Source organism: Myripristis murdjan, chromosome 18, assembly GCF_902150065.1.
Source record: "Myripristis murdjan chromosome 18, fMyrMur1.1, whole genome shotgun sequence".
Lineage (NCBI taxonomy): Eukaryota > Metazoa > Chordata > Actinopteri > Holocentriformes > Holocentridae > Myripristis > Myripristis murdjan.
Genome location: NC_043997.1, coordinates 3,668,510 through 3,689,059, shown reverse-complemented (window position 1 = coordinate 3,689,059; position 20,550 = coordinate 3,668,510). Strand labels below are relative to the sequence as shown.

Genomic DNA, 20,550 nt, shown 5'->3' with positions numbered 1-20,550 from the left:
CATGCTTTAATTCACATGAATGCTTCTTTTGTAGTCTGTAGTGAGTGAAACACAGAATATATTGCCTGTTTTCTGTTTCATGGTATTCATCACACAAACACCACTGAAACAGAGCTGCTATAACATAAATGCTTGAGTGAAAACATGCAAGAGTTTTAGCAAAAACACAGCTTATATTCATTTATGTTCACTCTGGGATTGAATGTGTGTTGGTATGTGCAATCTCCAAGTTACACAACCTCAACTCTGACCTGAAGAAATTTAAAGAAAGGCAAAGAAGTGTAAATTAAATCGACTGAAATGACTGACAACATCGGAGTGAACAGATTAAAATTTACTCAGGTGGTTCCCACTTTGACCTGTAGGTCCAGATATGTGTTGCCACTTAGTTTGCATAAATGAAGATGCCAGTGGAGGTATATACATATACATGCTCTCTCTCTGAAACTTGATCCTGACGGCGTCTTCCCTCCATGTTTTGACTATTAGGCTAGAGATTGTCCACAGAAGAACTGCAGGCTGTGGTGAATCAGACTGACTTGTGACGGAGTCAGAAACAGGGACGAAGATCCACCAGCCAGTCAACTCCAAGACACATGAGCACGCAAAACACACACACAGCAATGAAGAGCAGCTTACATCACAACTGATACAGCTATTGCATGTTTAGAGAGCAAACAGGCTCACTCACAAACTAAATCCACAGACAAAGTCTGTCAGATGATGATAGAAACAAGTGGCAGATGCACAAAACTGGCAGGAGCACGGGGTTTCCCCATAGTTTAACAGTTTACACAAGATCTGCCCTGTGAAGATGAACATGTTCGACCATTCAAACATGCATTTCTATTGTCACCCTTCACATCACACATTACACGCCCAAGCAGGATTGCCCCCGGTATATACGTCATCACGTTTATATACGACACACGCATAAATCAATATAGGCCTAGTTCAAATACATTCATCATGTGTTCCTTTTAACTAAAAGACGTTTTTGTAGGCTACCTTGTAATCAGACATAGGGATGTTTATTTACCTTAAGTTTCGGAGGTAACTTCCTCCTTCAGAAAGGTCCAACTGACAGCCGGAGCAGCACCTGTCAGATCCGGTAGACCTGACCTGACCGGGTGGCCGCGCACTGTGCGGTGCCGGCCGGCACCAGGTCTACCGGATCTGACAGGTGCGCCGTGCATACAGACTGCTGTACTTTCATTATAAACCGACTTTTGTTTATATGCGGTTGCAGCAGCACAACGGACACAACACAGACAACATGATTCATTATTGATTGCGCAACGCGGCGATTTGCCGGTAATCACACTGCACACATTAAACGATTTTGCAGAGGCAAGAGGAAAGTTGCAAGATTTACACCGTATCCACGTTCGCGCTGCGTGCGTGACCGTGCATGTGCTCGTGCATGAACGCTTGGGCGCGGTACAAACTTTGTAACGTGAGTAGCCTCTAACTCATTCATTTCATTGGATAATATGCCGGTTGGGTGAGGGGAAGTCCCTGATTGATCAAAAAGATTCTTCTGATCGGCTGAGCCTCTTGTAAAAGTGGCCCAGCCGCCGCCACCTCTGCTCTGCAGGCATAACTTATCGATCACAAGTGGCTTTTCTCAGGCTCAACAGATAGATCACAGATAAACAGAACTGTTTTTAGTCAAAAGGAAAAAAAAGGCTCTTGATGAGCACTTCAGCGTGAGAAGTCGGAGGTGTGGCGTGAGAGCGTGTGGAGCCAATCAAATGCGTGACTCTCACGGCCAATGCGTGAGAGTTGGCAGCTCTGCAAACATTCACTAAAGTAAGCACTGAGTCAGATTCACCACAATTAGAAGGCATCCCAAAACATCTATGGGTAACAAAACCTGATTCTATGGAAGAAATCAAATCAGTTTTGGACCATCTGGTGAAAACAGGAATAACTGTGTTGTTAGAAAACTCTAATTCTTCATTTTAAAAAAATCAGAGAAGCTCATCCCTTTGAGTGGCATTGTGTGCAAGATTTACAAGCAGTAAAAGCTGCAATAAATGCACAAGTGCCCGAGATGCCAAAACTACCTACCATTTTTGTAGTTATTGACTTGGAAAAAGCATTTTTCAGCAACAAAGTACATCCCAGCAGTCCGTTTTGATATGCCTTCTCATTTGAAGGGAAAAGCTGGACACGGACTCGTTGTCCACAGGGATATCCACAGTTTTCAACTCCGCCCTGAAAGTAAACATTGGGGGGTTACACTTGCCAGGGGGCTCAGGTTCATTGCAATATGTTGATGGCTTGATGATTTGTTCCCCACATAAGCAGGGTTGTGAAGCGGACACCAGAGCTTACCCTAAATACCCAGCAGAAAATGGTCTCAAGGTTTGCTTCCATCTACCACAGTGACCTATTTGGGAGACATGATCACAGCAGAGGGCAAATCCCTCTCCTCCAAAAGAATAGAAGTCATTCAAAAGGTTCCTAAACCACAAACAATAAAGCAAATGTCACAGGGTTTTTTTTTTCCTCTGGTACCAAGTCCAATGAAAAAACAGTTTATTTTCACAGTTCAATCAGATAAAAGTTTGGGGGTGCATAAAAAAGTCTTTAGTCCATTAGCTCCAGGCCTGGGATGGAGGTAGAAGGAAGGAGTGGGGGCCGCTGGCGTGGCGAGCCTCAGGTGGCGTGGCTACGGCCCCGGTCGGTGCTTTCTCCAGAGGCAGCGAGCCGTCCGACTCTGCGCCGGGTCCGCAGCGGTCGAGCCTCGGGCAGGAGGAAAGGAGAGGGGAGAAGCACAGATAAAGCCGCACCGGCTCACAGCGGAGGCACATTAAATAAGTCCAGAGGGTTAATCACTCGCCTCTATCAGTCGTGGCGACTCACTCCGTCCCGCAACTCCGCCGCGGCGTCCTCTGCCCGTGTCCGTAGCTCTCCCTGGGCCAGCCTGCCTCGCACCTGTGTCCCGACTGCCTTTAATTGTCCCTCCAACAATCATGGCTTGATTGGGTGAGTGGTAGCGGCTGCGCTGCTGTCAAATAGGGGAGGTCCTCTACACACATACACACAAGGGAGACTTATAAAGAAAACACTCAACTCACTGCAAATAAAGAGAAAAATATAAAGCAGACTGAAAACAAGGTCTCTCCTGGTCACTCTGTGACACAAATGCTGAGGCCGAGGCTCTGCTGGCTGGCAGGTGCACCACTTCAGGCCTGCCCAACTCAGATAAACCGTTCACCCAAGCAGCAGATGAAACACACGGCCATGTGACATCTATCCTGCTGAAAGGACATGGTGGTTCTAAGAGCCTGGTGGCGTGCAGCAGAGAAAGCTGTTTTGGTCTCCAGGGACTTGTTACGTTACTCAGATTTGACTTTGCTGGTTCCTCATTCCTTTTCTGTTATTGTCTTGCAACAGAAAACAATAAATCTGTCAGCAGCTAGCTGGCCCCCCTCTGCCTGAGGCTAATGTCATGTTGTGAGGTGGAACAACAGAGGAGAAAACAACCTGTTTTAACAACTAAAAGATGTCGAAAATCAAATCTACAGCAGAGGAGCTGAGGCGACACAGATCACTGCCATAGAGAGGCCATATGAATCTGCCAATGATTTTAAATGAGAGCGGCAGAGTGTTGTACTGTAAAGTCTGTCAGCAGTCGGTGGATTACCTGGGGAAACAGACCACGGTGGAACATCTAAAGTCCCAAAGACACGACAACAGAAAGAAGAGTGGTCAGTGGCCAGTCTAAAATCATTTGAAATGCGCCGTCGTCAGTTACGTCAATTACGTCTGCGCATGCTCAATTCACAATGAATCCTGGGGCATCTTTGTTGCTGTGGTTACTGCAAGCGGGGAAAACGACATGACGAACAGCATGGCGAAAAGCAGCAAGAGCGAGGAGACTGCAGTCTGCCTTCAGCTAATGAAAGACTTAAATATCAATATACTATATAATAATAATAATAATAATAATAATAATAAATAAAACTTTATTTGTATAGCACCTTTCATACAAGAATTGCAGCTCAAATTGCTTCACAATAAAAAGAACATTTGAAAACACATTAAATAAAACATTAAAAAGCATAAAACAGCACAGGGTGGAATTAAAAAGAAAAGGCTAAAAACGAGAACTTTGAAATGAAACAAAAGATGCAAATGAAACAATAAAAGACAACAGTGTGGAATAAAATAGGAGCTAGTTAAGGGCTAGAGTGAAAAGGTGGGTTTTCAATCTTCTTAGATACCTAGTGAGCTGGCTTCCCTGATGTCTAAAGGTAGTGTGTTCCAAAGCTTAGGGGCGTAAGTAATAAAGGCGGCATCCCCAATTTTCTTTCGACTGTTGTTGGGAACCAATAAACCAGCAGCAGACGATCTCAGTGCTCTTTGGGGTGCATAGCCAATAAGGGAGTTGGCAATGTAGCTTGGTCCTAGCCCATGAAGTGCTTCATATACAAGTAGGAGAACCTTAAAGTCAACTCTAAATGTTACAGGGAGCCAGTGTAGGGCAGCTAAGACCGGACTAATATGCTCTCTCTTCCTGGTTCTGGTTAATAAGCGAGCAGCAGAGTTTTGGATGAGCTGAAGTCTGTCAGTGGTTTTCTTTGGAAGGCCAGTAAAAAGTACATTACAGTAGTCAAGTCTGCTAGAGATAAAAGCATGTATTAGTTTTTCAGCGACTTTTTGTTTCATAAATGGTCGCACTTTAGCGATGTTTCTAAACTGGAAGAATGATGTCTTCGTCACCTTATTAATGTGGGACTTGAAGCTAAGATCTGGATCCAATACAATGCCAAGACTTAACCTCAGATTTAATCCTGGGAGCCAGTTTCCCCAAGTTAATGGACAGCATCTCTCTTTTTGTTTTTGGGCCGACTAACAGGATCTCTGTTTTGTCTTAATTTAGCTTTAAGAAGTTAGTTTGTTCACTGCCATGAGACAGGCAGTGATGGAATTTATCGGTGTAGCATCATTTGGTTCGGCAGAAATATACAGTTGTGTGTCGTCTGCATAACTATGAAAACATACACTGTGCTCTCTGATGATGTCATCGTGTGGCAGCATGTATAGAGAGAAAAGTAATGGACCAAGGCAGCTCCCTTGTGGAACTCCATAGCAGTTGTCCTGTTCCCCAGACACATGATCTCCCAGTCTGACGTAAAACTTTCTCCCTTTGATGTAAGTTTTAAACCAGTGTAACACACAGTCAGAAAGACCAACCAGTTTTTCGAGGCGATTGATTAAGATGTCATGGTCAATCGTATCAAACGCAGCGCTAAGGTCTAAGAGGATAAGAATTGAGACCTTATTTTCATCATAGTTAAGTCTGAGGTCGCTGCCGATTTTAGCAAGCGCCGTTTCAGTGCTATGATGTTTTCTAAAGCTTGATTGAAATTCCTCCAGGATGTTATTTTCTTTTAGAAAGGCATTTATTTGCGCTGCAACTATTTTTTCAAGTATCTTACTCATGAATGGTATGTTTGATATTGCCCTATCAAACAAAAAAGTTAGTGCATTACTATCTAGGTTGGGTTTCTTTAGTAAAGGTTTTACAACAGCTGTTTTGAACTCATCTGGGAAGATGCCAGTTTGAAGTGGCATGTTTATGATTGCCAGGATGTGACTTCATATACTGTTGAACACCCGTTTAAAAAATGCTGTAGGCACAGGGTCAACACATGAGGTAGTGGAGTTACATTCAGTGACAGTCTTACAGAACTCAGATAATGTTATGCTGGTGAATATCCCCATGGTTGCATCGTTTTTACAGAATTTTCTGAGATCACCTGCGTTTGCATTGGTGTCTGGATTAACAGCAATAGTAGTTCTAATTGATGTTATTCTGTTATTGAAGAACAGTGCAAATTCTTCACATCTAGATGCAGAGAACTGTGGTGAAGTGGGAGCAGTGTTGAGTAGCTGGTCAATAGTGGAGAACAATATTCTAGAGTTTCCTGAATTCTCTGTGATAATCTTGGAAAAATAGTTAATTAATAGTTAATAGTATTTCCTTGTTATATGTGTTCATGGCTTCTTTCAACTGCCCGACATGTTCTCTTTGCTTTTTTAACACTGTTATTGTTTAACCGTGGGGATATTCTGTCTGTAAACTTTATTTTTACCTTTAGCGGGGCAACAGTATTTAAAGCAGCTGACAGGGTGTTGTTGAATTGCTTAACCATGTCATTTAGAGTGCAGTCACTGCTGTGTGGCTCAAATGATCTCATGAGATTAGCAAATTTAGCGTCAGCCTCATCATCAAGAAATCTCTTTTTAACCAGGTACTCCTTCTTAGTTTTCGTTAAGGTTAGGGTGGCACTGAAGAGCACACAGTGGTGATCAGAAATGGGCAGTTCAAGTACTGAAACATTCTTAATGTTTAACCCTGTTGTTATTACCAGGTCTAGGGTGTTATCAAGCTGGTGAGTGGCTTCAGTGACATGTTGAATGAGTGCAAAGCTGTCCAGTATGTTCATAAACTCAGTGGCATTGGAGTCATTCTTTTTGTTGATATGAATATTCAGGTCTCCATTCATTATTAACCTGTCATATCTAGTGATGGCAAGTGAGACCAGCTCTGTAAACTCCTGTAGGAATGCTGATGAGTATCCTGGTGGCCGATATAGTGTAACCGTAAGTACTGCTTGTTCTGACTTGAGCTCAAAAGCAAGCTATTTAAATGATGCAAAATCACCAAGGTCAATGTCATTGCAGACTAACTGTGTAGAAAAAATGGCTGCAATCCCTCCTCCTCTCCTGTTTTGTCTGACTGACTGATAGAGCTGAAAATTTGGTGGACAGGCCTCTAGCAGTGTTGCTGAACCAGTAACACTGTTGAGCCACGTCTCAACTAAAAAGATGCAATCTAAGTTCCTTTCAGTTATCAGATCCATAATCAAGAAAGATTTATTGGCCAATGATCTGACATTAAAAAGAGCTAGTTTCAGCTGTATGGATGATGTGATAGGAAAGGAGGATGACTGCTGTTGAACACTGACAGACTTCAGATTGTTAAGACAAGTGCCATATGGTCTGTAAATGCTACGATGTGTACCTATTATCACAGGGATTGAAAAGGCTATTTGACCTCCATAGGGCCCTGACTTTTCCTGGAGAACATTATTGATATCAGTATCACAGCCTGGACCCGGCACATATCAGTCGGATTCACAGTCATGAAGGTTTATGAGGGATGGAGGGGCCCGACTTTTGGTCGATGGGTGTTTCAGGCGTGATGGAAGGGGAAGGGCATGACGATGAGGGGGGTTACGGGGAGAAAATATGGGGATTTGACGAGGTGTAAGTTGGATTCCAATACTAACAAGGTGCTTCATCCCGTCAGTGAAATCCAGAAGTGGGGAGTCAGGACTGAAAGGAGCAAGTGGGGGACTTAGTGGGGGACTTAGTGGGGACTGGGAGTCTCCAGTTGGGGGCTGGGGCAGACTCCTCTAGTTGGGGTGAGGGTGCTGATTTTGGAGCTGACACCTCTTTCTGGGTCAGCTGTCCTCCATGGTCCGTTCTTATCTCAGGCACAAGCAGTTCCTCCCCACAGGGCCGACTTATCGGTTGTTTGGGGTTGTCTTGCCGCTTGGCCTTGGCAGGGGCTGCTGGTGTCTGACACACAAAGTAGAAAATGTTGGAACCCAACAGTCGCACTCCATATTTATTCAGGTAAAATCCATCTGGCTTAAAGAGGCGTTCCCAAAAAATATGGAAATTGTCAATGTAGTTCACAATATCAATATATGATACTATATATCAATATACTGTAATACGTAACATATTACAGTGAAATTTCAGAGCTCTGTAAGGGAGAATGGTGTAACATGAGCCACTTTTTACATTTGATGATTTTACTGCAAAAGAAATGTGTACTTGCTTCAAATAATTGTTACATTATATACCTCAGGGTTGTTGTGCACCCATGGAAAATAAAACAAGTTAGCTAATTATTATGTATCACTGTTACTTACCAACATAATAATGACACAAAATCAAATAGTTTAGAGACAATTTTGTTATTATTGGGATTAATACCAACTTAACAGAGGCAAAAAGTCACACTCTTTATGACGCAGCCTCTGGGGTTTGGCATGATGGATGGTGGAGCTTTCTGAGGAGCTGAAACCAGTTGCAATAAGCTTTTGCCAGCTTTTGCATAACCTGTTCTGGAAACTTCTCTTACTTGTTTGGTTGATACACGTCTTCAGTGCCATCCTGTCATCCTTTGCCACAGAGTGAATGGATCTCCCCTCGGACACTTGCCTTGCTGCTTTTTTAGATCATCCAAAGAAGGTGAGCCACTATTTGTCTTTTTTTGTACTGCCTTAGCATCTTGATCTCATCTTTAGAAAATCAGAAAATCAATGCACAGGTTACTCTGTACTTATGTAGCCTGTTTAAACTTTTTAGGGTAGACTGAACCACTGGCTCTGTTTGTCCCAGCATCACTGGCATGTTTTACCCCACAGCCTCTATTTAGACAAAACTGTTTCCCACAGGGTCTCAGACCCTCTATCATGCTGAGTTTATGACCGTGTTTTGTAGCTTAAACTGTCTTAAATTAACATGTGATAACATCCAAAACCAAAATGTATCTATTTTTATCAAGATACCAGGCTGATAACTTTAGCAACATGATTAATTTACTTAGGCTTGATTTTCTTACTCTCCACATGTTTGAGTCCAAGATGGATTCCATAATGTGAACTATACCTCCTTGATTTTACGGTTACATGATTACTTTTGTTTATGGTTACCCAGATACAGGGGGTGGCTCATCTGGCTTGTAGCGACGCCCTGCAGTAGAAACTACAAGTGTGCCGCCCCATTCAGAGAGAGACTGTGTGCAGAACAGGCACAGTGGTGTTACTTCACTGATTATTTAAATTTCCTGAGACACCAACAGAAATGGTCAGGTTTCATTATTAATTAATGTTATGTGGCCATCTACACACACAAAAAGACACACACACACACACACAGTCCAGGTTCACAGAGATAATTTTTTTGGAATAAAGCAGCTGTCCTGATAAATCCTGAAGTCTATCTGCGGTCTAAAGATTATTTCAAAAGCTACACTGCTCCACAGTGCACCTCTAACTGGATGACTGAAAACATTTGGTCTGTCGTGATAATAATTTGCAATCATGCTTTTGAAAAATCGATTTTTTTTTTCTGCCTCTTCTCCCTCTTGCTTTCTCTTCTCCCTATCTGCTCCCTGTTTCCCACCCCTGTAGATTTTACTTATCTTAAGGTTGTTTCTGTATTTTACTCCACCCGGAGCTCCTTCACACACACACACACACACACACACATACACAGGAATTCCTTAACAGATTGCCCCTCCCCTTTGCAAACATTTCAAATAACAATCTTGGCCTTTCTTGGCTTCCATAACAATCAATGACTACTCCACTTAAAAAAAAATATCGAGTTACTGAAGTGACAATACTTGAACATGTCTCCTAAATCAAAGTTTAGCCATTTAATTGCAAACCTTCTTTCTTAATCAAAGAGAGATATTTAGAAGCAGCTCAAACCAGCAGTTTGTAACAATGACAGTGTGGAGGACAGAGGCTTAGAAATGTTTCATCTTTCATAGTTTCATAGTTATGAGGTTCAGCGTGTACAGCTTTAGGTAGATCTTACCTAGAACAGACAAGCTATATGACAGACAGCAATATAAAATGATCACCTCTCATAACTCCAATACTGTTTGAATACAACAGCAGAACGCAGTTCACCACCAGACCCAATGCAGCCAGCAAGCAAAGGCGAGGTGAAGCCGATGACAGATGAAGAGCATCAGGGTCGTGCACGATCAGAGTGTCAGGACAGAGGACAATGGGCCAACAAAAGAGAATTCATTTTGGCCGTGGCTGGAACAGTGGTTGGTCTGGGTAATGTGTGGAGGTTTCCCTATCTGTGCTTCAAAAATGGAGGTGGTGAGTGTGTAAAAGATAAAAGTTTCATTCGTATAACAGAAAGTACTCAGAAGAAGTGCATGAATTATACAGTGCATCCGCAAAGTATTCACAGCACTTCACTTTTTCCACATTGTTACGTTACAGCTTTATTCCAAAATGGATTAAATTCATCTTTTTCCTCAAAATTCTACACACAACACCCCATAATGACAATGTGAAAAAAAAGTGTTTTTTTTTTGAGTTTTTTGCAAATTTATTAAAAATCTAAATTTAAGAAATCACATGTACGTAAGTATTCACAGCATTTGCCATGAAGCTCAAAAATGAGCTCAGGTGCATCCTGTTTCCACTGATCATACTTGAGATGTTTCTTTAGCTTAATTGGAGTCCACCTGTGGTAAATTCAGTTGAGGGGCAGTAGCCGACCAGGTAGCCTTGCCTGCATAAATAAATTATAAATAAACAACTAGTATTTGCAGTATATTAAATCGTTTTTTACCTAATTATTTTGCACTGAATGACACACTGGAGTTGGTCGGCTCTGACAGCGCTGCATCACGTGCGCCTACGCAACATCATAGCCTATGATTTTTGAAAATAGTACTATGTCAACTAATAACACCAGCACAAGAACTGCTGAGGTATATGCAACATAATTTAGACAATTGTTTTTGTCATATGTTATAATAATTGACAGGACCTTCCACTATTTTTCCAGCCTGCACTGTGCGTGTCCTCGCACAGAGCGAGGCTGAACATCTGAGACATGAACAGACTGGAGGAAGTTGCCGTCGTCGTGGGTGTGTGCCCCTGCAGTTATAAAATGATTATTAGACTACAACTTTGAAATATGCCAATTCTGATATGTTTATACTCCAAACTGACGGAGCAACCTAACGCAGACATGTTAGCTCACCGTTTACAGGTGATATGCCATGTTGGTTGTTGAGCTGTGATACGCAAAATGTTGTTCGCAAAGTTTGCATTCGACTTTTTTTCTATTTATTTTGGTAAAATGCTGCCACACTGACGATGTCTTTGACATGGTAGAGGACTAATGTTCATTAAACGTTCTTAATTAAGCAAATATTCTGAAAACCAGGGCTAATTTTTTCTTCAATTCAGAACATACGGGCCTACCTATCTGTCTCCGCCAGTGGGTTGGGCTAATCCAAAATTGTGAAAACAAGGGGGGTGTTCTGAGACTGTTACCTGTGAAACCGTTTGTTTGTGAAAACACCCCCATTGGCACTTAGTGCTTTACTCCTGATCAAATTAATACAGCAAATAATTGACCAATCAGATTTTGATCGACCAAGAACGTATCGACCAATAAATCGACCAGTTGACTAACAGCCCTACTAGGCACAAATCTGGGGAAGGGTACAGAAAGATTTTTGCTGCTTTGAAGGTCCCAATGAGCACAGTGGCCTCCATCATCCATAAGTGGAAGAAGTTCGGAACCACCAGGACTCTTCCTAGAGCGGGCCGGCCATCTAAACTGAACAATCAGGGGAGAAGGGCCTTAGTCAGGGAGGTGACCAAGAACCCGATGGTCAGAGATCCAGAGTTCCTCTGTGGAGAGAGGAGAACCTTCCAGAAGGACAACCATCTCTGCAGCAATCCACCAATCAGGCCTGTATGGTAGAGTGGCCAGACAGAAGCCCCTCCTTAGTAAAAGGCACATGGCAGCCCACCTGGAGTTTGCCAAAAGTAACCTGAGGGACTCTCAGACCATGAGAAACAAAATTCTCTGGTCTGATGAGACAAAGACTGAAGTCTTTGGCGTGAATGCCAGGCGTCACGTTTGGAGGACACCAGGCACCGCTCATCACCAGGCCAACACCATCCCTAAAGTGAAGCATGGTGGTGGCAGCATCAGGCTGTGGGGATGTTTTTCAGCAGCAGGAGCTGGGAGACTAGTCAGGATAGAGGGAAACGTGAATGCAGCAATGTACAGAGACATCCTGGATGAAAACCTTTTCTCCTTTGCCATTATGGGAGTTTTCTCCTTTACCATTATGGGAGTATTTAGTCTGGTTTGATAGGATAAAGGATAGGCTAAAATAAGCCTTTGGCTTCTGCCTATTCCTGTTTCGGCCTTTTACTTGGTATTTATTAAGCATGTATATTTACTTTATTTGATATTCACCATTCTGATTTCACTTAATGTACTTGTATGGACTTTGTATTCCTGTTGCTAATCTTGGTCAAAATAAACTTGATTGATTGATTGATTGATTGATTGATTGATTGATTGATTGATTGATTGATTGATTGATTCATTCATTCATTCATTCATTCATTCATTCATTCAACCTGCTCCAGAGCGCTCTTGACCTCAGACTGGGTTCATCTTTCAGCAGAACAACGACCGTAAGCACACAGCCAAGATATCAAAGGAGTGGCTTCATGAAAACTCTGTGAATGTCCTTGAGTGGCCCAGCCAGAGCCCAGACTTGAATGTGACTGAACTTCTCTGGAGAGATCTGAAAATGGCTGTGCACCGACGCTTCCCGTCCAACCTGATGGAGCTTGAGAGGTGCTGCAAAGAGGAATGGGCCAAACTGCCCAAACATAGGTGTGCCAAGCTTGTGGCATCATAATTGCTGTTATTTGGCTGTGATTTCTCAGTTTTTTTTTTATTTTTATTTTTAATACATTTGCAAAAATCTCAAAAAAAAAGAATGAATTTAACCAATTTTGCTATAAGGCTGTAACATAACATAATGTGGAAAAAGTGAAGCACTGTGAATACTTTCTGGATGCACTGTATAATTCATGAACTTCTGAATTTCAGTTATAATATGGATTTTATTTCAGTATTACTACAGTAACGGTATTTATTACAAATGCAATGTGTCTTGCATAAATTTGCCTTCTTTTTCCTACAAAATTTTTCACATTAGGAGTTTTCTTGGTCCCGTATGTCCTGTTCCTGTTTACCTGTGGAATCCCCCTTTTCTTTTTGGAGGTGTCTATGGGACAGTTAACCAGTCAAGGTGGAATCACATCTTGGAGGAAAATATGTCCTGCCTTTCAAGGTACTCCTAGTTCAACATACAACACAGTATATGCAGTACTTTCACACTGTAAATGGTAATATTTCACATATTTGCAGATAATAACACGTTTTTGCCGATAGGTGTAGGCTACGGTAGTCAAGTGATCCTGCTCTATGGTGTCATGTATTACATCATCATACTGGCTTGGGCCTTCCTCTATCTCCTCTTTTCCTTCAACACCGAGCTTCCCTGGGCCAACTGTAACAACACCTGGAACACAGGTACACACACCTGTCACGTCGTTTTCATGTTACTGTCGTTTTGGGAGCCAAATTTTTGAACTGATAAGTAATTTGCACTTGTCTTTTTCTTGTCTTTTACTTCGAAGATTTTTTTAGTCCTCACAAAACAAATAAGAGCTCTTGAGGTAATCAGGTCAGAACATGTTTAACCACCCTCTCCTTCAGTAGGTGTAAATTAGTGAAAAACTCTTTTTCGGGGATGATCTTTAGTTTTGGACACTTTTGGTGACCAAATGGTCAGAATTATAATACACACACAGAATTATAACACACACACACACACACACACACACACACACAAGACTTATACAAGAACTATTCATCAACATGTTAACAAAATGCCATTCTCACTTGTTATTCTTACTCTCCCACGATAAGAGAACTGCATTGATTTGGCTCAGAATCACACAGCAAATGGACAGATTTTGGGGAATGCAACATCTTCGGTTCAGGAATTCTGGCAGTACGTATTCACATTTACATAATCATTGAAGCAATTGTTTTTAATTGTTTTGTGAGAAGCACAATTTCCTAAGCAATCATTGATATTTATATTTTTAGAAGAAGGATCTTGGGCTTGTCTGGAGGAATCGAGGAGATGGGTAGTATGCGCTGGGATCTGGCTGGGTTTCTTCTGCTAAGCTGGATTATCTGTTTCTTCTGTGTCTGGAAAGGAGTCAAGTCTTCAGGGAAGGTGAATTCATATGTTACCCTTCTTACCCTTACCCAGTTCTCTCTTTTCTCTTTTTTTATGTTTTGTTCCTTTTGCATTATGCAATATCTGATGTAAATAATTGGTCATAGTGGTTGCAACTTAAAGGTAGGCTGAAGTATAATGCTATCACCATTAAGATGCACATTTGCCGCAGTGTTAATTGAGCTTAGTTGTAAATAATGTATAATTGCATGGCATGTTTAATACTGCCTGTTAAAAATGCAGCATTGTAATTTATGTGTCATAACATTTTCCCATTTATACATTTGAGTGATAATCTGTAATGATAATCTGTAATGAAACTTGACCTCCCCTCTTGTAATTGTTGTATTTTGGTGGTTCTCTCTCTCAGGTCGTATATTTCACAGCTACTTTTCCCTACGTGATGATTATAGCGTTGCTGATTCGAGGTCTGACATTACCAGGAGCCTCAGATGGCGTTCGATTTTACCTCTTTCCTAATCCAGGCCGCCTCACAGATCCTCAGGTGGGATTAAAGACTGAACAATACATTATTTCACTTAACACTAACATTTCATCTGTATTGTATAGTCGTGCCTACTGGTTTAAAACCACTACCTTTAAAAGCCCAAATCTTTGCAAAAATGTGGATTCAGTGTCATTTTCTGATAGATAGATAGATAGATAGATAGATAGATAGATAGATAGATAGATATACTTTATTGATCCCAACCAGGGAAATTCTGTCAGGTATCCACACTGTCATGACCTCCTGATGGCAAAGGCAAAAAAAGATTTCTTGTTAATCACCTCAAAAATTTGTTTCGGCATGCTTGATGCTAGTGTTTCCAGGAGGCTAGTGGGAATGTTGCTCTAAGTGGTGAAGATGGCTTCATGGAGGGCATCCACTGTCTGGAACTGGTGTCCATTTCTGTAAACTTTCCTTGCCATCCAATCCCAAATGTTCTCAGTTGGATTTAGATCAGGGGAACACGCAGGATGGTTCAAAAGAGTGATGTTCTTTCTCTGGAAGAAGTCCTTTGTCAGGCGGGCATTGTGAACTGCAGCGTTGTCCTGTTGAAAAACCCAGTCATTACCACACAGACGATGGCCTTCAGTCATGAGGGACGCCCCCTGCAACATCTCCACATAGCCAGCTGCCGTTCGATGCCTCTGCACAACCTGAAGCTCCATTGTTCCATTGAAGGAGAAAGCCCCCCAGATCATGATGGCGCCCCCTCCACTGTGCCGTGTAGAAAACATCTCAGGTGGGATCTCCTTGTCATGCCAGTAACGTTGGAAGCCATCAGGACCGTCAAAGTTACATTTTTTCTCATCAGAGAATAAAACTTTCTTCCACCTTTCAATGTCCCATGTTTGGTGCTCTCGTGCAAACTCCAATCGGGCAATTTTGTGCCGTTGAAGGAGACGAGGCCTTTGAAGACGTTTTTTGTTCTTAAAACCCTGCTCTCGCAGATGCCGTCTGATGGTTATGGGACTGCAGTTGGCAGCAGTGACAAGCTTAATTTTGGCCGAGGATTGTTCCGTGTCTTGATGGACAACCAATTGGATCCTCCAGCTCAGGGCTGGTAAATTTTTTTTGGGTCTACCACTTGACTTTTTTGTTCCATAACCCTCAGGATCTTATAAGACGTTTAAGACGACTGTCTTACTACATCCAACCTCAGCAGCAATGGCACGCTGTGAGGGCCTTGTTGTTGGGCCTTGCTTATGCAGCTCAACAATCCGACCGCGTGCAAGGAGAGAAAGTTTTTTTTGCCTTTGCCATCAGGAGGTCATGACAGTGTGGATACCTTACAGAAAATGACACAGAATCCACATTTTTGCAAAGATTTGGGCTTTTAAAGGCAGTGGTCTTAAACTTTTGATCAGCTGATGAACAGCCTATTTCAGTTTAATGATTGTTTGCAATAAATTGCTTACTCATTTTTTTTTTTTTGTCTCACTCCCATTTCTTCGTTTTGCATTTTGAAGCTCTACTTAAAACCTTTTTAAGATCCAACAGTGCAAAATGTAAATTCTTGCAATTTCTCAACTAGTCTTAAGATTTTAATCAGGAGTGTACTTATGGACCTGACTGTAGATGTAGAGCCAATCAGGGGTTAGAGAAATTCCCACAACATAAAGTGACACCGACGGAGCGTCTTCAGTTTTTCAAGATTTCCCACGATGATCCATCAAAGGAGAAACAGGACATTTACAAGAGGGATGCAGGACATTAAAAAGAGGGGGCTGGTCAGTGAGGCCACCAACCAACCGTTGATTTCCACTTATTAACTGTCTCTTTGTATGAGAAGAGTACATGACGGAAAGAGAACACATGGGGAATAAATATATACAGAAATAAATAAATACTGTCTGTCAAATGAAATTCTGAAATAAGAATTCCCATGTGGAACGAAGTCTGCATTAAAGTTTGTGAGATAAGAGTGATTTGAAGGTACATGTTTTCAGTTTATGTCACGTAATATTTTTGAAACACATTTGAAATTGAAATTTTACGTTGCTTTTTTTTGAATGAATGAATGAAAAATAATTTATTTTGGTCAGGTCATTTAAATTTACACTGTTTAACAGGAAAAATGAATAAATAAATAAACAAATAAATACACATTCTGTCAGTATAAATGAAAATATCCACAACCGAAAAGGCATAGGCTGAAGCTAGCGCTTATTTTCGCCTACCCTTCTTATCAGATCAGCTTGATCAGATCAAAATTTTTCAAAACATTAAACAAAATATTATAGCATTTTACACAAAAGATCCCAAATAACTTCAGAATGGTATCTGAGTCATCATATTTTTCAAATACCTTACTTTTGAACAAACGTTTAAATTCGAGGACTGACTGGCACATCTTCAATTCATCGTCTAGACCATTCCATACATCCACACCCCTCACAGAAATACATTGATCTTTTATTTTGGTCCTGGATTTTATTTTCTCCATCATATGTTTCCCTCGGAGCTCGTATCTGCATTCCCTTTTTTTAAACATGCTCAACATTTCACAAGGTAATAGATTGTTATATGCCTTGTACATTATCAATGCTATTTTATAGTCCACTAGGTCCATGAATTTGAAAGCCCTTAATTTAATAAATAATCCATTTGATGGTTCTCTGTAGTTTGATTTTGTGATAATCCGTACAGCTCTTTTTTGAAGAATGAAAATAGGTCTAGTATGGGTAGGATATGCATTCCCCCATATTTCTAGGCAATAAGTTATGTAGGGGACGACGACTGAACAATACAAAATATACAAGGCATGCTCGTTCAACAAATCCTTTACCTTGTAAAGTATAGCAATTGATTTGGCTAATTTTGATTTAAAGTAATTGATTTTTTTTTAATGTTGTTTGGTTAGGAACCACTAAAGTAGAGTAATCATGAATGTAATGCATGACTAGTAAAATCTAAAAGGGGAGATTAAAAAAAAAAAAAAATAGATAAAACAACTAAAATGTTTCATTGTTTGTTTTAAGGTGTGGATGGATGCTGGGAGCCAGATATTATTCTCCTGTTGTGTGTGCGTAGGTTCTTTGCCGTCTCTGGGAAGCTACAACAAATACAACAACAACTGCTACAGGTAAGCAAAAGAAATATTTTTCTGTACTGTCTAATTACCTCCCTCTTGTTCACATGACTCAGGATACACAGTCATCTTTCTCACTTACAGAGACTCATTTGCCCTCTGCCTGCTGAACAGTTTAACCAGCTTTGTGGCTGGCTTTGCAGTCTTCTCTGTTCTTGGCTTCATGGCGAAAGAGTTGGGTGTCGACATCTCAGCAGTGGCTGAATCAGGTATTTGATTGTTTGCGATGCAACACAATTACATACATGATCTATTATTTTTTATACATGCTGATTGGAGGGGTCAAAATGAAGCAGCTCTCCGTGTTAAATGGCTCTGAGCATTTCAATGAGGTTGGAGCTGAAAGCTGCATCACCTATGGGGCCTTGGCTAACACTCTGCATCTGGTATGGATTACTTTCAGGCCCTGGCCTGGCGTTCATCGCCTACCCTCGGGCAGTAGCCATGATGCCTGTTCCCCAGCTCTGGGCTGCATTCTTCTTTATTATGATCATCCTCCTTGGACTGGACAGTGAGGTAGGTGGTTAGCATTACATTGTGGTAAATACATCTTAATAGGATGTAAGCTTGAGGAACATTATGTTTGATGCTCTTCAGTTATTTTTCTTTTGATGAGTAACAGAGGAAACAAAACTTTGTCCCCACAGTTTGTGTCTCTGGAAGGCATTATCACAAGCATATCAGACATGTATCCCTCCGTCTTCTTGACTGGTTCTCGACGTAAACTACTTCTGCTGGCCGTAAGTGTCGGATGCTTCCTTGTTGGACTGTTGATGGTCACTGAGGTAAGTCAGTTTGTTTTTTTATCATGTGTAGTTTAAAGTAAGAATGAAGCCCTAGATGCATTTATATCTCTTGGTCTGTCTGTAAGTTTCTTCCTCTCTCTAACTCTTGCAGGGTGGACTCTATATATTTCAGCTGTTTGACTACTACGCTTGTAGTGGAATGCCACTAATGTTTTTTGCAATTTTGGAACCTGTTTGTTTGGGATGGGTGTATGGTGAGTTACAGGATGTTGTTATTCAAAGACAGTTACCATCCATCAAAGTTATAGTAACTTTGATGGAAACATACATTTGACTGGTGTTATCAGCACTTATACAATTTCCCTAGATGATACTGCTGATTATATTCAACATGGGCTTTATCACAATTGTTGCCATCGTGACATTATAATGTGCTCAGATTTACATCACTCCAGTCATAGTTAAGATACCTGTGAGAAGATGAGAATGTTGCTCTTCAACACACACACACACACACACACACACACACAACCAAAGCAAGCTCCAACAGCTGACTATGAATATCTGTCTCCAAGGTGCCGATCACTATTACGATCAAATTCAGGACATGCTTGGCTACCGCCCTTGGCCCTATATGAAATACTGTTGGAAGTACATCACACCGTCTGTCTGCACAGTAAGTAAATATGGAGTATGAAGATTTCTCTCAGCCTGCGGACAATGGAGAGATAATGGGGTAAAATGAGTGGGCTATGCATCTGTAAATAAATGTATACCGACCCATAATTACCCAATTAATGTGGCTCTGACTGTCATCTTCTACTACTAAAAGAAAACCTGTTTTTCATTCATGTTTTCTGTCTCTTTGTTTCACTCAGGGCATATTGCTGATCTCCCTGATCAAGTTCACCCCTCTGAAATACAACAACACCTACCAATACCCCTGGTGGGGCTACTCCATCGGGATATTCCTTACTCTCTCTTCAGCTCTCCTGGTTCCTCTGTGGTTTCTCTACAGTTTGACTGTAACCCCAGGGACCCTGAGACAGGTAGTCTGCATACTGAACAGCTTTCACATGTTAGCTTTGATCACCGCAAGTGGGTTCTGTCCAGCTCTTGGATGTGATGGGAAACAATAACATTTTAAATAGCTATGTGTATTCATGCAAGAGAGCGCGCCATGTTGCTGCTTAAATTGATTTGTGTCAAATGTAATTTTAGGTTTTATGGCACAGATGAAAAATTATGTGAAACTTTACTTGGAAACAGAAATTGTTGTCATGTCCCTTTTCATTTGACTCTGTTTAGCCAGTTCTGGGCTCAGAGTCAGCCCTTGGAGGTGGCCCAAAATATTCTTGCAGGTGGAATATCTCCCTTTTTAGACTATCTCTGCTGTGTTTTCTACCCTGATACTGCCTAGAGGGATAAAAGTGGCATGAGCGACAGGTTTCATGGGGCTCATATTGTGTTTAATGTAATGCAGTATGGATTGCTGTAGTGGAGAGTTAATGGTATCTTTTCTTTCCCTCCTCCTTCCAGAGACTCAGAGTGTTATGCACTCCAGCGGAGGAGCTGGGCGGCTCGTCGGCAAAGAGGACGGTCGACTCTGAGGCACGTCACTCCTTCACAAAGAGTGAAGGGTTCCCCTTGAACACAACTGAAGAACCCACACATGCTGTTTCTGAGGGTTATTGTTTAGAATGAAAACAAGAGCGCTGAGATATCGTGAGAAAGACGTTGGTGCATCAGACAGGCTGTCATAAACATGGGGGACTATTCTGTTTCTACAACTTCCAACTCTTCTTTAAACATGGAAATTATTTTGTGAATTATTTTGTTAATTCGTTTTATGTAATGCAGTATTGTTCTACCAAAATAAATAATAAATCACCTCAGGGACAAGTACATAGCATAAAAGATCATTATTGTTTCATGCTTTAATTCACATGAATGCTTCTTTTGTAGTTTGTAGTGAGTGAAACACAGAATATATTGCCTGTTTTCTGTTTCATGGTATTCTTCACACAAACCTCACTGAAACAGAGCTGCTATAATATAAATTGTTTTGTGAAAACATGCAATACTTTTAGCAAAAACACAGCTTATATTCATTTATGTTCACTCTGGGATTGAATGTGTGTTGCCCTGAAGAAATTTAAAGAAAGGCAAAGAAGTGTAAATTAAATCAACTGAAATGACGGACAAAACTCATGAATCAACATCGGAGTGAACAGATTAAAATTTACCCAGGTGATTCACTCTTTGTCCTGTAGGTCCAGATATGTGT

At 41.2% G+C, this 20,550-nt stretch overlaps 1 protein-coding gene across 1 annotated transcript; it reads left to right on the top strand.

The window, feature by feature from the left end:
• Positions 1-8,234: 8,234 nt before the first annotated feature.
• On the top strand, positions 8,235-20,071 carry LOC115376343 (sodium- and chloride-dependent GABA transporter 2-like). The gene is made up of 15 exons (XM_030075857.1): positions 8,235-8,283; positions 9,720-9,935; positions 12,827-12,961; positions 13,063-13,203; positions 13,603-13,687; positions 13,786-13,918; positions 14,292-14,426; positions 17,408-17,511; positions 17,602-17,726; positions 17,921-18,033; positions 18,165-18,302; positions 18,415-18,517; positions 18,839-18,939; positions 19,142-19,312; positions 19,803-20,071. The coding sequence occupies exons 2-15, from the start codon at positions 9,746-9,748 to the stop codon at positions 19,965-19,967; spliced, it is 1,839 nt and encodes a 612-aa protein (XP_029931717.1). The 5' UTR covers positions 8,235-8,283; positions 9,720-9,745; the 3' UTR covers positions 19,968-20,071.
• The last annotated feature ends 479 nt before the right edge of the window (positions 20,072-20,550 follow it).

What these genes read in the sequence shown, in the direction of transcription:
- LOC115376343 (XM_030075857.1), top strand. Translation starts at nt 9,746, where the DNA reads ATGCAGCCAGCAAGCAAAGGCGAGGTGAAGCCGATGACAGATGAAGAG. An exon ending in GAGTCAAGTCTTCAGGGAAG is followed by an intron (nt 13,919 to 14,291) that starts GTGAATTCATAT and finishes TCTCTCTCTCAG; the next exon opens with GTCGTATATTTCACAGCTAC. An exon ending in GCCGCCTCACAGATCCTCAG is followed by an intron (nt 14,427 to 17,407) that starts GTGGGATTAAAG and finishes GTTTGTTTTAAG; the next exon opens with GTGTGGATGGATGCTGGGAG.